This window comes from Rhinoderma darwinii, chromosome 3, assembly GCF_050947455.1.
Source record: "Rhinoderma darwinii isolate aRhiDar2 chromosome 3, aRhiDar2.hap1, whole genome shotgun sequence".
Classification (NCBI taxonomy): Eukaryota; Metazoa; Chordata; class Amphibia; order Anura; family Rhinodermatidae; genus Rhinoderma; species Rhinoderma darwinii.
The window spans coordinates 397,223,467-397,239,531 of record NC_134689.1 but is presented as its reverse complement, the minus strand read 5'-3'; the positions used below and the strand labels follow the sequence as shown (position 1 = coordinate 397,239,531).

The 16,065-nt window shown below is 49.0% G+C and overlaps 1 protein-coding gene across 2 annotated transcripts in view; it reads left to right on the top strand.

Moving 5' to 3' along the window:
* Window positions 1-16,065, top strand: part of SYCE2 (synaptonemal complex central element protein 2) — a 70,485-nt gene that overhangs the window by 3,395 nt on the left and 51,025 nt on the right. For both annotated transcript variants that reach the window (XM_075859029.1, XM_075859028.1), the window contains exon 2: window positions 12,121-12,238. In XM_075859029.1, the coding sequence (XP_075715144.1) occupies window positions 12,132-12,238 (107 nt within the window). In that variant the 5' untranslated portion in view covers window positions 12,121-12,131. The remainder of the gene's footprint in view (window positions 1-12,120; window positions 12,239-16,065) is intronic.

The following is a 16,065-nucleotide window of genomic DNA, read 5'->3' as shown; positions in this document are numbered from 1 at the left end:
GTGACGGCGATTATCACAGGTGACGGCATATCTCTATGATGTGCCGTTACTTGTTGATTTGTGGGTGTCCGACCCTTGGCACCTCCTCAGATTGCTAGAATGAAGGGATCATGGTGCTCTGTAAAGGTACTGCAACTCAGCCCTATTTACCAAAGTCGCAGTGTAGCCTTAGCCTACTTAAATAAGCTGTAATTACTGCTTAATACTTTGATGTGACAAAGGAAATCGGGATGAAGCCATCATTAGGAATTTCCCTGGATTCTCAGGATTTATACACAGTATATAGCTGCTTGAGTAGGCTAGAGCTCCATCACAGCATTATCGCAACTCGTATGCAATATTTGGCCGCCTATGAGTCGCAGTAAAGTCACGGCATTATCATGACTTACATGTGACCTGAATGTTTCCCTATGTAAAAACAAGTTGAGGGCGACTTGTGATGATCGCAAAGTCAGAGTTCAATTTTCCTCCCATTCAGGTCATGTGCTAGTCATGGTAAGGCTTTATTTATCTCCTGTCACAGGCTTCGTTTGGAGTCACCATCCACAGTTCCATTAAAATTGACGGCAAGAATAGCACTGCATGCAACGTTATATTTCACGTCAAATTGAGACACACCACGTTGGAACCAGTCAGATCTCATTATAAGACAATGTGGTTCGTTGGGCGCCGTCGGTATCCGGCGTACCATGGATTAGAGCCTAATTCCATGATTTTACCATGACTTGCAGACAACCAGATATTGCCCTGGAGCCCTATCCTTAAAGTCAATAATGTCGGACGTAGACTGTAAGCTAGAAAAAACCACATTTTAACATAAATAAAATGTGTTTGTCCTACGTCACCCAAAAATACGTTTGTATTCAAATTTGTACCTCAAAATAATGTTTAAAAAAAATGTCCAAATATGTCTGGCTTTGTGTGATATTGTAACGTTCGCAGACTCCTCATCCTGCCGACGCCTTCCTTCCAGGAGATGCCAGCACATGCGGCCGTCCTGAGCTGCAGTAACCACTAGGGTGCGCGCGCGAGCTCAGTCCTGGCCTTAAAGGGCCAGCGCGCACACATGTTTAGAATTGTCTAATCACCCTGGACTATTAGAAGGGCCCTGCCCCTTCACTCATTGCCTGAGCATTGTTGTGTTTACACGTGTTAGTCTAGTAAATGGTCCCTTAGTGTTTTCCAGTCCCCAGTGTTCCCGTTCCTGCTTCCTGTGTATCCCGTGCTACCGTTGTTTCTGTGCCTTACAGAGTTGGAGTCGTGTTGTGCCACCGATCACGTCTGCTGTGTTACACCACCCCTGGTGTCTGCTGCCAAGGTCCCATCCGAGCCTACTGTCTGAACTACCACAGGTACCCTTACTCGGACTATAGACTTTACCTGGTACACTGTGTGGCCAGCTGCTATCCCGCTTCATCGGTACGGCCCAGTGGGTCCAAATACCCACAGATCGTGACAGTACGCTCAGGCCATGGACCCCGCTGGTCAACCCAATACCATGACGACATCACAAGTGATGTGGGTGGATATGCTAGACCTCCGGTCTTGACAGGACCAACTCCTTCAGGCGTTGAACATTATTGCACATCGGCTGGATACCCAAGCTGCAGTTCCTACGGCACCTGCTCCTATTGCCTCTGCTGTTCCTCCTACTACACCACCTGGCAGTACTGACCCGCTGGCTACTCTTCCTGGCAGTGCTGAACCCCGATTTTCTCTGCCACTACCTCATCGCTATGATGGAGACGCGAGGACCTGCAGGGGATTTCTAAACCAGTGCCAAACCCACTTCAGCCTGTACGCCAGAGCATTTTCTACTGACGGCGCAAGGGTCGCTTTCATCGTCTCCTTACTGGCAAAGCCCTAGCATGGGCAAATCCCATCTGGGAGCATCAGAGACCTGTGACTTCCAGGGGTTCCTACAGACATTTTGCACTGTGTTTGAAGAGCCTGGACGGGTCTCGTCAGCAGCTGCCTCCGGGAACGATCACAGGAGGTTCGTCGGGAGAGAGGACTCCCTAGGCTGGCCTCCATGTGCCAGCAATCCCTGTTGCCCTCGCCAGTTGGCCCACCTGAGGCGCTGCCGGTTATCCGTCCAGGAAAAACAACGCAGATGCACTTCGGGACTTTGTCTATACTGCGGCCTTGGTGGCCATGTTGTGTGTCTGTGCCCTCAAAAGCCTAAGAAACTCCAATGCCTAGGATTGGTTGGGCTGACAACCCTAGGTGATACAGCGCTGGATAAGAAATTCTCAAAACTATACATCCACGTGACTGTAGTGTCTGGAGGGAAGACCCACCAGGTCTCTGCCTATCTGGACTCTGGATCCGCAGCCAATTTTATCCAGAGGGACCTAGTGGATCTCCAGTTGCCCACAGTTCCCCTGGAGACGTCTTTGGCTGTTGCCTCAGTGAACGGTCTGCCTCTGCCCGATCAAGTCATATCTAGGACCAAGGACCAAACCGCTGAGGTTCCAAGTTGGAGCTCTTCACTCAGAGCTATTTTTTTTCCTCGTCCTTCCCAGGGCCGTCAACGCTGTGCTGCTGGGTCTGCCTTGGCTTCGACTACATGCCCCAGTCCTGGAGTGGAATTCTGGTGAGGTTCTACAGTGGGGCCCCAAGTGTCTCAACCACTGTTTTGGTCAGATCCATCCGGCCCAACCTCCTCTGCCTCGGTCGTTGGCAGGATTACCCCCTCACTACTCACAGTTTGCAGATGTCATCAGCAAGAAGGAGGCTGAAACGCTGCCCCCACATCGGGTGTATGACTGTCCCATTGAACTGGTTCACGATGCGTCTCCTCCTCGTGGACGGGTATACCCTCTCTCCTTCCCAGAGACCCAGTCTATGTCCGCTTATATCCAGGATAATTTGGAGAGGGGTTTTATACAAATGTCCTCCACAGCTGGGGCCGGGTTCTTCTTTGTCAAAAAGAAAGACGGATCTCTTCGACCTTGCATCGACTACCAGGGTCTCAATCAGATCACGGTCAAGAACAGATACCCGTTGCCACTAATCTCTGAACTGTTTGACCGCATACGAGGAGCCAAGATTTTTTCCAAGCTAGACCTAGGGGCTTACAACTTAATCCGGATCCGCCAGGGTGACGAATGGAAGAAGGCATTCAACACTCGAGACGGGCACTATGAATACCTGGTAATGCCCTTCGGCCTGTGTAACGCTCCCGCAGTCTTCCAAGAGTTCGTCAATGACATCTTCCGAGATCTCTTCTATGTCTGTGTCGTGGTCTAGCTCGATGATATCTTAATCTTTTCTCCAGACCCGACGACTCATCAGAGACATGTCGGTCAAGTTCTGCTGCAATTAAGGGAGAATCGCTTATATGCCAAGCTAGAGAAGTGCTTGAGAGAAATTCTCTACCCTTCCTGGGCTACATCATCTTGGATCAAGGCCTCAAGATGAATTCTGAGAAGGTAAAGTCCGTCCTGGAATGGCCATGTCCTCAAGGCTTAAGGTCCATACAGCGCTTTTGGGGTTCGCCAACTTCTACTGGCAGTTTATCCCAAACTTCTCTTCGCTGACAGCGCCCATCTCTACCCTCACGAAAAAGGGAATGAACACCAAGGTGTGGACTCCAGAGGCAGAATCTGCATTTAATAGCCTGCAGAGTGCCTGCACGTCAGCCTCTATCCTCCCTCATCCTGATGTGTCTCGACAGTTTTTGTTGGAGGTGGACGCCTCCTCGGTTGGTGCAGGCGCAGTTCTGTTTCAGAGAGGTCCCAAAAGCAAGGCAGTGGTATGTGGCTATTATTCTAAACTTTTCTCTCCCGCAGAGCGCAACTACTTGATTGGGGATCGGGAGTTACTGGCCATCAAGTTGGCTCTGGAGGAGTGGAGACATCTACTGGAGGACGCAGCTCACCCTATTCTGATATTTACCAACCACAAGAACCTCACCTATCTCCAGTTGGCCCAACGGCTGAATCCCCGTCAAGCCAGGTGGTCTCTGTTCTTTGCCCGGTTCCAGTTTGAGCTCCACTACCATCCTGCCGACAAAAATGTGAGGGCCGATGCCTTGTCCAGGTCGTTCGAGACCGAGGACGCCATGGAGTCTCCGCAAAACATCATTGATCCGTCCTGCATTGTCTCTGTCAATCCCCTTCGAGTTAGAGACATTCCTCCGGGGAGGACTCTTGTACGCCTGGCGGACGAAGAAGAATTCTTCGCTGGGGACACAGCTCCAAACTGGCAGGTCACGCAGGTGCCCGTAAAACCTGAGACTTGATTGCACCGTCATTTTTGGTGCCCCACACTGCCCAAAGACACCATGTACTTTGACTTGTCCTGCACGGTGTGCACGGCTAACAAGGTTGCTCACTCCAAGCCTGCAGGCCTGCTCCAGGCGCTGCCGGTGCCCAATGCTCCTTGGCAGCATATAGCAATGGACTTTGTCACGCATCTGCCTTCCTCTGCTGGATGCAGTACGGTCTGGGTGGTGGTGGATCGATTTAAAAAAATGGCTCATTTTGTTCCGCTGACCGGCCTACCTTCTGTTTATCGTCTGGCCAACCTCTTCATCCAACACATCTTTGGCCTGCATGGCTTACATCTGCATATCGTGTCGGATTGGGGGGTTCAGTTTACCACAAAGTTCTGGAGAGCCCTCTGTAAACTTCTTGATGTGAAGTTGGACTTTTCCTCAGCCTACCATCCCGAGTCCAATGGTCAAGTCGAGAGGATCAATCAAATCATGGAGAACTATCCACGACACTTCATCTCCAGGCAACATGATGACTGGGTGCAGCTTCTTCCTTGGGCCGAGTTGTCCTATAACTGCCACACAAGCGAGTCCACTGCTGCCACACCGTTCTTCATTGATTACGGCCAACACCCACAAATTCCTCTCCCGGTATCAGCTATGTCCCAGGTGTCCGCAGCTGACTCTGCATTCAGTGACTTCCTGCAGATCTGGCAGCAAACCCGATCCTCTATTATGCTGGCGGTCGACCGCATGAAACGGAAGGCAGACACAAGGAGAAGAGAGCCTCCTCCGTTTCTTCCGGGTACCAAGGTCTGGCTATCCTCTAGAAATATCCGGCTGAGGGTGCCGTCATACAAGTTTGATCTCAGGTTTCTCGGATCCTTCGAGATCCTACAGCAGATCAACCCTGTCTCCTACAAGCTTCGGCTGCCTCCCACCCTCAAGATCCCCAGCTCCTTTCATGTCTCTCTCCTGAAGCCTGTGGTCCTGAACTGCTACACCAAGACTCCTAGTCCTGCAGTTGCCCCCAGCAGTTCATCAGATTCATTCGAGGTTAAAGAGGCTCTGTCACCAGATTTTGCAACCCTTATCTGCTATTGCAGCTGATCGGCGCTGCAATGTAGATAAGGCCTCATTCACAAGGCAGGGTTTCCCGGCCGGGTGCCGGCCGTTCATAAATCGGCCGGCACCCGGCTGTATTAGGAATAATAGACCCCTAATGGGGCTATTCACACAACCGATTTTTTGACGGCCGGGAAAACCGGCCGTCAAAAAATAGGACATGCTCTATCTTCGCCCGGGTGCCCGGCTCCCATAGAAGTCTATGGGGCCGGGTATTACACGGCCATCACCGGAATGTGTTTTCCGGCGCTTGCGCTCTATCTCCTCCTCACAGCGCAGAGTGCATGTGAGGAGGAGGAGTTGATGCCATTCTGACGAATGGCATCGCTGTACACTGTGTGGCAGGGCCGGGGTGTACAGCAGGTGGAAGGGAGCGCTGCGCTGGCTCCCTTCCCCTGCTTGAAAAGCACCCTGGCCCGGCGACACCTTAGATGGCGCCGCTAGCAGCTGCTGCTGCTGCGGCTGCTACTACTGTAGCGACGCTACTATAGCAGAGCGGGGAGGTATCTCTCTGCTCTGCTATGTGCTAGCCGCACTTTAGCTTCTTGAAGGAGCGGAATCCCCGTGTTTTCGGGGATTCCGCTCCTGGACAGAGCGCTTGATGTCTCTGTCCATATCTGGGCAGTGACATCAGGGGAAACTCCTGAAGCGGAATCCCCGAACACATGGGGATTCCCCTTCAGGAGTTGCCGCTGATGTCACTGTCCGGATCTGCCCGGCCCGGCACGGATGCAAAACTTAATGCAAACCGACCGGGCAAAATGGCCGATTTTACCGGCCGACACTCGGGCTCGGGAACGACCCGGTCGTGTGAATCCCGCCTTAGAGTAACGTTTTTATTTTTAAAAAACAAGCATTTTTGGCCAAGTTATGACCATTTTTGTATTTATGCAAATGAGGCTTGCTAAAGTCCAACTGGGCGTGTTTAAAGTAAAAGTCCAACTGGGCGTGTATTATGTGTGTTACATCTGGGCGTGTTTACTTATTTTACTAGCTGGGCGTTCTGACGAGAAGTATCATCCACTTCTCTTCAGAACGCCCAGCTTCTGGCAGTGCAGACACAGCGTGTTCTCGAGAGATCACGCTGTGTCGTCACTCACTTTCTGCCCCAGGTCCTGCATCGTGTCGGACGAGCGAGGACACATCGGCACCAGAGGCTACAGTTGATTCTGCAGCAGCATCGGCGTTTGCAGGTAAGTCGATGTAGCTACTTACCTGCAAACGCTGATGCTGCTGCAGAATCAACTGTAGCCTCTGGTGCCGATGTGGCCGACACGATGCAGGACCTGGGGCAGGAAGTGAGTGACGTCACAGCGTGATCTCTCGAGAACACGCTGTGTGTCTGCACTGCCAGAAGCTGGGTGTTAACGAACAGAAGTGGATGATGCTGATTCGTCAGCATCATACACTCCCATTCCTAACGCCCAGCTAGTAAAAGAAGTAAAAACGCCCCAATGTACACACATAATACACGCCCAGTTGTACTTTTACTGTAAACACGCCCAGTTGTACTTTTGCAAGCCTCATTTGCATAAATACAAAAATGGTCATAACTTGGCCAAAAATGCTCGTTTTTAAAAAATAAAAACGTTACTGTAATCTACATTGCAGCGCCGATCTGCTGCAATAGCAGATAGGGGTTGCAAAATCTGGTGACAGAGCCTCTTTAAGGAGATCTTGGACACCAAAAAAGTGGGAGGAAGAACTTTTTATCTAGTGGATTGGAACGGATTTGGTCCAGAGGAGAGGTCCTGGGAGCCAGAGGAGAACCTCAATGCTCCTACCCTCATTAAGAAGTTCCTCTCTCGCTCTGGTCCCAAAAAGAGGGGGCGTAAGAGGGTGGATACTGTAACGTCCGCAGTCACAGATCGCAGACTCCACTCATCCTGCCGACGCCTTCTTTCCAGGAGATGCCAGCACATGTGGCCGTCCTTGCCTGCAGTGACCACTAGGGTGCGCGCGCGAGCTCAGTCCTGGCCTTAAAGGGCCAATGCGCACACATGTTTAAAATTGTCTAATCACCCTGCCCCTTCACTCATTGCCTGGTCATTGTTGTGTTTAGCCGTGTTCGTTTTGCAAATGGTCCCTTAGTGGTTTCCGGTTCCCAGTGTTCCCATTCCTGCTACCTGTATCCGTGCTACCATTGTTTCTGTGTCTCAGAGAGTTGGAGTCGTGTTGTGCCACCGATTGCGTCTGCTGTGTTACACCACGCCTGGTGTCTGCTGCCAAGGTCCCATCCGAGCCTAACCATCGCTACTATCTGAACTACCACAGGTACCTTACTCGGACTATAGACTTTAACTGGTACACTGTGTGGCCAGCTGCTAACATACTTCGGCAGTACGGCCCAGTGGGTCCACATAGCCACAGATCGTGACAGGTATTACAGCTCGGCCCTGTCAATGGACTGAATTACAGTACAAGACAAAGCCATATGCATATGGACAACGCTGTGTCGGGTACAGCTGTCAAAAGGCTGCAGGCTCCAGTAAGCGTCACTGCCTCTTCGCTCTGCTAAACGGTCGGGGTTCGGACGGTGATGATAAATACTATCGCAATAACCTGCACAAGCTGCCCCTAGTTTAAAAAAATCACAGAAGCATCTATTTTTTTATTACACTTTACCCTATTAGCAGATATCTGTCAACTCTTTGTTTACTTTCGGGCCTATTTTAACAAAAATGGATTGTCTAAAGAGGGCAACCCCTGCCTGTTTTGGATGGAAATCATCCTTTAGGTACATTTGCATACTGCAGTTTTACGTACACAGCAATGGTGAACTCTTAAAATTATTAAGACCTTAAGTTGGCCGAAATGATTAAAACCTTACATCATTACAACTGTCATACGTGAACAATTTTGTTTTCTTGTTCGATTGATTGTGTAGTAATTAAACAGAACAGTAGGACAATGAGCAAATCAGACGATGACCATTTATATGTTACAACATACCTCCCAACCGTCCCGGATTCTGCGGGACAGTCACGGATTCCGAGCGGTGTCCCGGGCGGCCGAGGGTATGTCCCGCTGTCAACTGTATCGGTGCCCTCAGGATGCAGATACAGCTGAACCTAATGCTGAAGCAGGGAACCATCAGTTCCCTGCTTCAGAATTAGTTCAGAGCAGAGGGAGCTCCACCGCTCGCCGAGGACTCCCTGGGCACAGTGCTACTTTAAGCTCTGTGCTCGGGAAAGCCCTTGACATCAGTGTTCATATATGGACAGTGACGTCAATGGCTACTGATTGAGCGGAATCCCCGTTTCCGATGATCTGGCCGGGGATTTCGCTCCTAGAGAAAAGCCCTGAGGTCACTGTCCATATATGGACATTGACGTCAGGGGCTCCTCCTGGAGCAGAATCCCCGGCCAGAGTCGGCAACGGGTATTCCGCTCAAGGAGTAGCCATTGATGTCACTGTCCATATATGGGGTTCCCTCTAGGAGTGGAATCCCCGGCCTATGCTCTGGCTGGGGATTCCGCTCCTAGAGGGAGTCCCAATGGCGCTATCTTTAGGGGGGGTGGCGCTATATTCAAGGGGGTGTGACACTATCTATATGGACACTATGGCACTATCTACAGGGGCACTGGCTCTATATGTGGGCACTGGCACTAGGGGCAGCTTTTGGGGCATTATACTGTATAAGGGCAGCTAGGGGGGTATTACACTGTATGAGGGCAGCTATGGGGGCTTTATGCTTTATGGGGGGCATTATGCTGTATGGGGCAGCTATGGGGTATTATACTGAATGGGGCAGCTATGGGGGCATTATACTGTATGGGACAGCTATGGAGGCATTATGCTGCATGTGGGCATCTATGGGGCATTATGCTGTATAGGGAAATTTATTCGGGCATTATACTGCATGGGGGCATCTGTGTGGGATTTATACTGTATAGAAGAATCTGTGTTGGCTTTATAGAGTATGGGGGCATTATACTGTATGTTGACAGCTAGAGTGCATTATACTGTGTGGGGCAGCTAGAGGGCATTATACTGTGTGGACGGTACTATGGGAGCATGATACTGTGTGGGCTAAATCGGGTGTGTATGGGCGTGGATTTGGTGGAATTAGAGGCTTGTCTTAAAATAAAAAAAATTGCCGTGAAGCACTACATCGGTTGTCCCTCTTTGTGATACTTGAAAGTTGGGAGGTATGGTTACATTGAGATAAACGATGCCACAATTGTTCTGTATGGTTTACCTTAAAGGAGTTTTCCAGCTTCTGACAACTGATGACCTATCCACCGGATAGGTCATCAGTACATGATCTGTGGGGGTCCGACCCTGGGGCCCCAGACAGATCAGCTGGTCCAGTGCCTCCGTGCACTGGACGTACAAGCCGGAAGCAGTTGGCTGGGAATAGGAGCAGACCTGCAGTTCTGCAGCATGGCCGCTATGCTATGTACAGAGCCAACTTCTTCCGGGCTCCATACATAGCATTATGTACCACAACATCCGATGCCCGCAGGCCACCGGAGCGGCTTATCAGTGCGGGGTCCAGGTGTCTGACCCGCACCGATGACATACTGATGACCTATCCGGTGGATACGTCATCAGCTGTCAGAAGGTGGACAACCCCTTTAAGGCAGTATTTCTAGGGGAGAACAGCTCCATACATACAGTTAGGTCCAGAATTATTTTGACAGTGACACAAGCTTCATGGATTTGAAATGAAACAACTGAGATGCAATTGAAGTGTAGACTTTCAGGTTTAATTCAAGGGGTTGAACAAAAATATCCTGTGAAATGTTTAGGAATTGCAACCATTTTTCTACACAGCCTCCTCATTTCAGGGGCTCAAAAATAATTGGACAAATTAACATTAGCATAAATAAAATGTTTTTTTTATTACTTTGTAGAGAATCCTTTGCAGGAAATGACTGCCTGAAGTCTGGAACCCATGGACATCACCAAACGCTGGGTTTCCTCTTTTGTGATGCTTTGCCAGGCCTTCATTGCAGCTGTCTTCAGTTGTTGCTTGTTGTGGGTCTTTTTGCCTTAAGTTTTGTCTTAAGCAAGTGAAATGTGTGCTCAATCGGGTTGAGATCTGGTGATTGACTTGGCTATTGCAGAAAATTCCACTTCTTTGCCTTAAAAAACTCCTGGGATGCTTTCGCAGTATGTTTTGGGTCATTGTCCATCTGTACTGTGAAGCAACGGCCAATCAACCTTGCTGCATTTGGTTGAATCTGAGCAGAAAGTAAATCCCAGAACAATTCAGAATTCATCCGGCTTCTTCCGTCTTCAGTCACATCATCAATAAACACTAGTGACCCAGCACCTTTGGCAGCCATGCATTCCCATGTCATCACACTGCCTCCACCATGTTTTACAGAGGATGTGGTGTGCTTTTGATTATGAGCCGTTCCAAGTCTTCTCCATACTTTCTTCCTCCCATCATTCTGGTACAGGTTGATCTTAGTTTTATTTGTCCAAAGAATGCTGTTCCAGAACTGGGCTGGCTTCTTTAGATGTTGTTTGGCAAAGTCTAATGTGGCCTTTCTATTATTGAAGCTGATTAATGGTTTGCACCTTGTGGTGAACCCTCTGTATTTGCTCTCATGAAGTCTTCTCTTTATGGTAGACTTAGATACTGATACACCTACTTCCAGGAGAGTGTTCTTCACTTGGGTAGATGTTATGAAGGGCTTTTTCTTCACCATGGAAAGGATTCTGCGATCATCCACCACTGTTGTCTTCCATGGACGTCCAGGCCTTTTGGAGTTCACGAGATCACCAGTTCGCTCTATTTTTTTTCAAGAATGTACCAAACTGGTGATTTGGCCACTCCTAACATTTGTGCGATCTCTCTGATGGATTTCTTCATTTTTTTTCAGCCTAACGATGGTCTGTTTCACTTGCATTGAGGGCTCCTTTGACTTCATGTTGTGGGTTCACAGCAACAGCTTCCAAATGCAAATGCCACACCTGGAATCAACTCCAGACCTTTTACTTGCTTAATTGATGATGAGTTAACGAGGGAATAGCCCAAGCAGCCTATTAAATAGCTTTTGAGATAATTGTCCAATTACCTTTGGTCCCCTGAAAAAGTGGCAGATAAATATTAAAGAGCTGTAATTCCTAAACCCTTCCTCAAATTAGGATGTGATTACCCTCAAATTAAAGCTGAGAGTCTGCACTTTAAGCCCATATTGATTATATTGATTGTCAGTCATACACGCAGACTGGCTGATGACCGGCTCGTGCAGCTTTATGTGTACCACCCCATGTGTATAAAAATGGCCGGACTATTGTACAGAACAAACACTGTTACACTTTGTGTCTCCTTTATTTCCTCATAGATTGTAAGCTCTTGCGAGCAGGGTCCTCACTTCTCAGGTTTGAATTGTAAATGAGCTTTGTCACTATGTAATGTCTGATATTGTTTGTTTCATGTTCCCTCTAAATTGTAAAGTGCTTTGGTAAACAGCTAAAATGCCAAAACTTGTGTCACTGTCCAAATAATTCTGGACCTAACTGTACTTCATTGGGTAGAACCTGTACGGCAGCACATGGAGGTTTTGCAGCTCTGTACAAGGAATATGTCATGTGCATGAGGATAAAACGAAACAGCATAAAAACGTCAATATATTAGTGTAAACATTATTGGCTCAGAGAAGATGCTGTCTCTGTGATAGGCTCAATAATCCTCAATAGAAAGAGCAATCAGGGTTCAATATAACTACCATAAGCAGATTTTATAAAATGTTTATTCTTCTCCAATTCTCTTGCAATTTTAAAATTGGGAGATTTCTTATTTTTCTATTTCATTTCAGTAACGTTCTAAATGGCTGACTCGGAATTGGATCACAGAGAAATACGTGAGGAATTGGTAAATCCAAGTAATAATAAACCTGAACGGGCAGGCCCATCTAATAGCCAGACTTCCTCTAGGTGAGACTTGATCATTTTAGAATGCTCCCTTAGGAAATATTAATGACATTATTATTATCCTTACATATATTTTCAACCTAAAGGGGTCGGCTCATCAAAAGAACCACTTTTTCCGAGGAAGCTGGCCTGGCGATCTGTTGATTGCTGCGAGTCTTGAAACCCTTGGCAAATAAAGAGTTTAGTGCAGTATAGCTACTGTCCTAAGGTGGCCATGCACATTAGACAGACTTTAAACCACATTAGATCAAAATTTTACCGCAATTTGGCGCATCTTAAGTCATTCCACCTTGTCGGATGAGTTGCAAAAAGTGTCTAAAATACTTTTTCCCGCAGGGAGACAGGGACACCTAGCGTCATACGTAACTATGATACTAGGAACCCAGCTCCCTGAACTGTGTTCGGTCCGGAAAATGTGCCCGACATGCAGCCCGTATATATCACGGACCGAACATGGTCGTATCAATAAGGCTTAAATCTGTTTCTTTCACATGCCACCCTGACCTATTTCGTCAGAGAGATAAAACGACAGTATTTAGCACTAATTTCATGGCAGAGTTAACCAGGATTCCATTAATTGGAAAAGTCTTTTATATTAATTAATAAACTGAGCCCAGGATAATTCTGTTAGAGATGCTAAGCTTAGTAGCAGATATATATCTGGCAGCCAGAATGTGTCAGGTTAAGGTCTATGGCATTTCAGATAGTCTGGGACCTTTTTTCTTTTGCACACACAAGACATGTCAGTATAGAATTTTTTTGTTTCTTTATTGAGTATGGACCAACTAAGTACAATAATGAATATCTGCTTTGAAGGAATAATGCCTCATGCACACGACCGTGTGTGCCAGCCGGGTTCCGTCCGTGATCCGTGGAAAGATAGGACATGTTCTATCTTTCCAAGGATTGGAAAGTCGGGTCCGTGATTCATCCGCTAAAGTGAATGGGTCCGTGAAAACTATAGGGGGCCACTCGGATGGCGTGAACACGGCCCGAGTGGCACTTGGTCGTGTGCAACGGGCATTATCCGGAGACTGCAATACAAGAGCACTGTCACGGTCACAGGGTATGTGGACCCACTAGGCCGCTCCGCCGTAGCGGGGAGGCAGCTGACCAAGTCATAGTCTATATGAAAGTCAATAGTAGATAGTAACGCTTGGGTACCTGAACTAGTCCAGACAGTGGCTGTGGCTTCAGCACGGATGGAGGCCGGTGCGGCAGGTAGCGCCAGACGTGGCGGGCAGTATCTGATGTGGCAGAAGACACTGGACGTGGCAGAAGGCACTGGACGTGACAGAAGGCACGGGACGTGGCAGAAAACACTGGACGTGGCAGAAGACACTGGACGTGGCAGAAGACACTGGACGTGGCAAACGACACTGGACGTGGCAAACGACAGAAGATGCAGTAGACACGACTCCAACACCGGTAGGCACAGGAACAAGAACAATACGGGAAACAGGAACGGGTCACAGGGCACGGGTAACAACTGGAACGGGGAAACACTAAGGGACATTTGCAAGACAGACTGGGATAGACTAACAACGCTCAGGCAAGAATCAGAAGGCCTGGGGCCTTCTTATAGACCAGCAAATCATGTAAGTTGATGATGATTTCCTTTGTGCGCACGCTGGCCCTTTAAGGCCGTGCAAGAGCGTGCGCGCGTACCCTACGGGACAGCAGAACGGAGTGGAAGTGAGCGCTGGCGTCTCCTTGGAAGGACATGGGGACCAGCGCTCACGGATCCATGGCTGCGGGCGTCGGGAGGTGAGTAAACCCGACAGCCTGCGGCCATGGACGCTACAGTATCCTTACGCCCCCTCTTCTTGGGGCCAGAGCGAGAGAACAACTTTTTAATAAGAGCAGGAGCACTGAGGTTCTCTTCTGGCTCCCAGGGCCTCTCCTCAGGACCAAACCCTCTCCAGTCCACCAAATAGAAAGTCCTTCCTCCTACCTTTTTGCAGTCCAGAATCTCCTTTACCTTGAATATATCAGAAGGACCGCTGGGAGCAACTGTGGAACTAGAAGTCTTTCAGTAGCGGTTCAGGACCACTGGTTTCAGGAGGGACACATGGAAGGAGTTGGGGATTCTGAGGGTAGGAGGCAGCCGCAGCTTATAGGCGACAGGGTTGATTTGTTGCAGAATCTCGAAAGGACCAAGGAACCTGGGAGCAACTTGTATGAGAGTACCTTCAAGCGAATGTTCCGAGAGGACAGCCAGACCTTATTCCCTGGAAGATACTGAGACGGCTCTCTTCTCCTAGTATCTGCCTTTCGCTTCATGCGATCTACTGCCAGCAAAATAGAGGACCGGGTCTGTTGCCAGATTTGCAGGTAGTCCCAATTTGAAGAGTCAGCAGTGGGTACCTGAGATAATGTCGACACAGGAAGAGGGACTCTAGGATGTTGACTGTATACAATGTGAAATGGAGTGGAAGTGGTGGACTCACTTGTGAGGTTGTTGTATGAGAACTTGGCCCATGGAAGAAGCTGTACCCAGTTATCGTGCTGTGAAGAGATGAAGTGGCGGAGATAATTCTCCATGATCTGGTTGATCCTCTCAACTTGCCCATTGGAGTGGGAGTGATAGGCTGAGGAAAAGTCCAAACTCACATCCAGGAGTTTACAGAAAGCTCTCCAGAACTTAGAGGTACTGAACCCCCCCGGTCGGACACAATGTGAAGAGGCAACCCATGCAAGTGAAAGATGTGTTGTATGAAGACACTCGCCAGTCGGGGAGCAGAAGGTAGGCCTGTCAGCGGGTTAAAATGTGCCATCTTAGAGAACCGGTCCACCACCACCCAGATGGTGTTGCATCCTGCCGAAGGGAGGAAGGTCTGTGACGAAGTCCATTGCAATGTGCTGCCAAGGGGCATTGGGTACAGGCAGAGGTTGAAGCAGGCCGGCAGGCTTGGAGTGAGTAACTTTGTTAGAGGCACACACCGTCCAGAACATCTTTAGGTAGCGTGGGCCACCAGAAATGACGAGCAATCAGGTCTTGGATTTTACGGACACCAGCATGCCCAGCCAGTTTAGAACTGTGTCCCCAGCGGAGAATTCTTCTCCTGTCTGCCAACCGAACAAAAGTTCTCCCCGGAGCGATGTCTCTAATCTGCAGAGGATTAGCGGTGACAACGCAGGACGGGTCTATGGTAGTCTGAAGGGACTCCATCGTGTCTTCCGTCTCAAAAGATCTGGACAGGGCAACGGCCCTCACATTCTTGTCAGCGGGACGGTAGTGGAGCAGAAACTGGAAACGGGTGAAGAACAGCGACCACGTGGCTTGACGAGGATTCAGTCTTTGAGCGGACTGAAGGTAGGTAAGGTTCTTGTGGTCGGTGTAGATTAAGATGGGGTGAGCTGCGCCTTCTAGAAGATGTCTCCACTCCTCCAGAGCCAATTTGATAGCCAGAAGCTCCCGATCTCCAATGGAGTAATTGCGCTCAGTAGAAGAAAAAAGTCTTGAGTAGTAGCCACATACTACTGCCTTTCATTTGGAGGTCCTCTGGAACAGAAGTGCGCCTGCACCAACAGAGGAAGCGTCCACTTCCAGTGAGAACTTCCGAGATACGTCAGGGTGATGGAGGATCGAAGCTGAAGTGAAGGCTTTCTTGAGGCTAATGAATGCGGACTCTGCCTCTGGAGTCCACACCTTGACGTTCTCACCCTTCTTGGTAAAGGTAGAGATGGGAGCCGTCAGAGATGAAAAGTTCGGAATAAACTGTCGGTAGAAATTGGCGAATCCCAGGAACCGTTGTATGGCCCTTAGGACTTGAGGGCGTGGCCACTCCAGGACAGATTTTAGTTTCTCAGGGTCCATCTTAAGACCT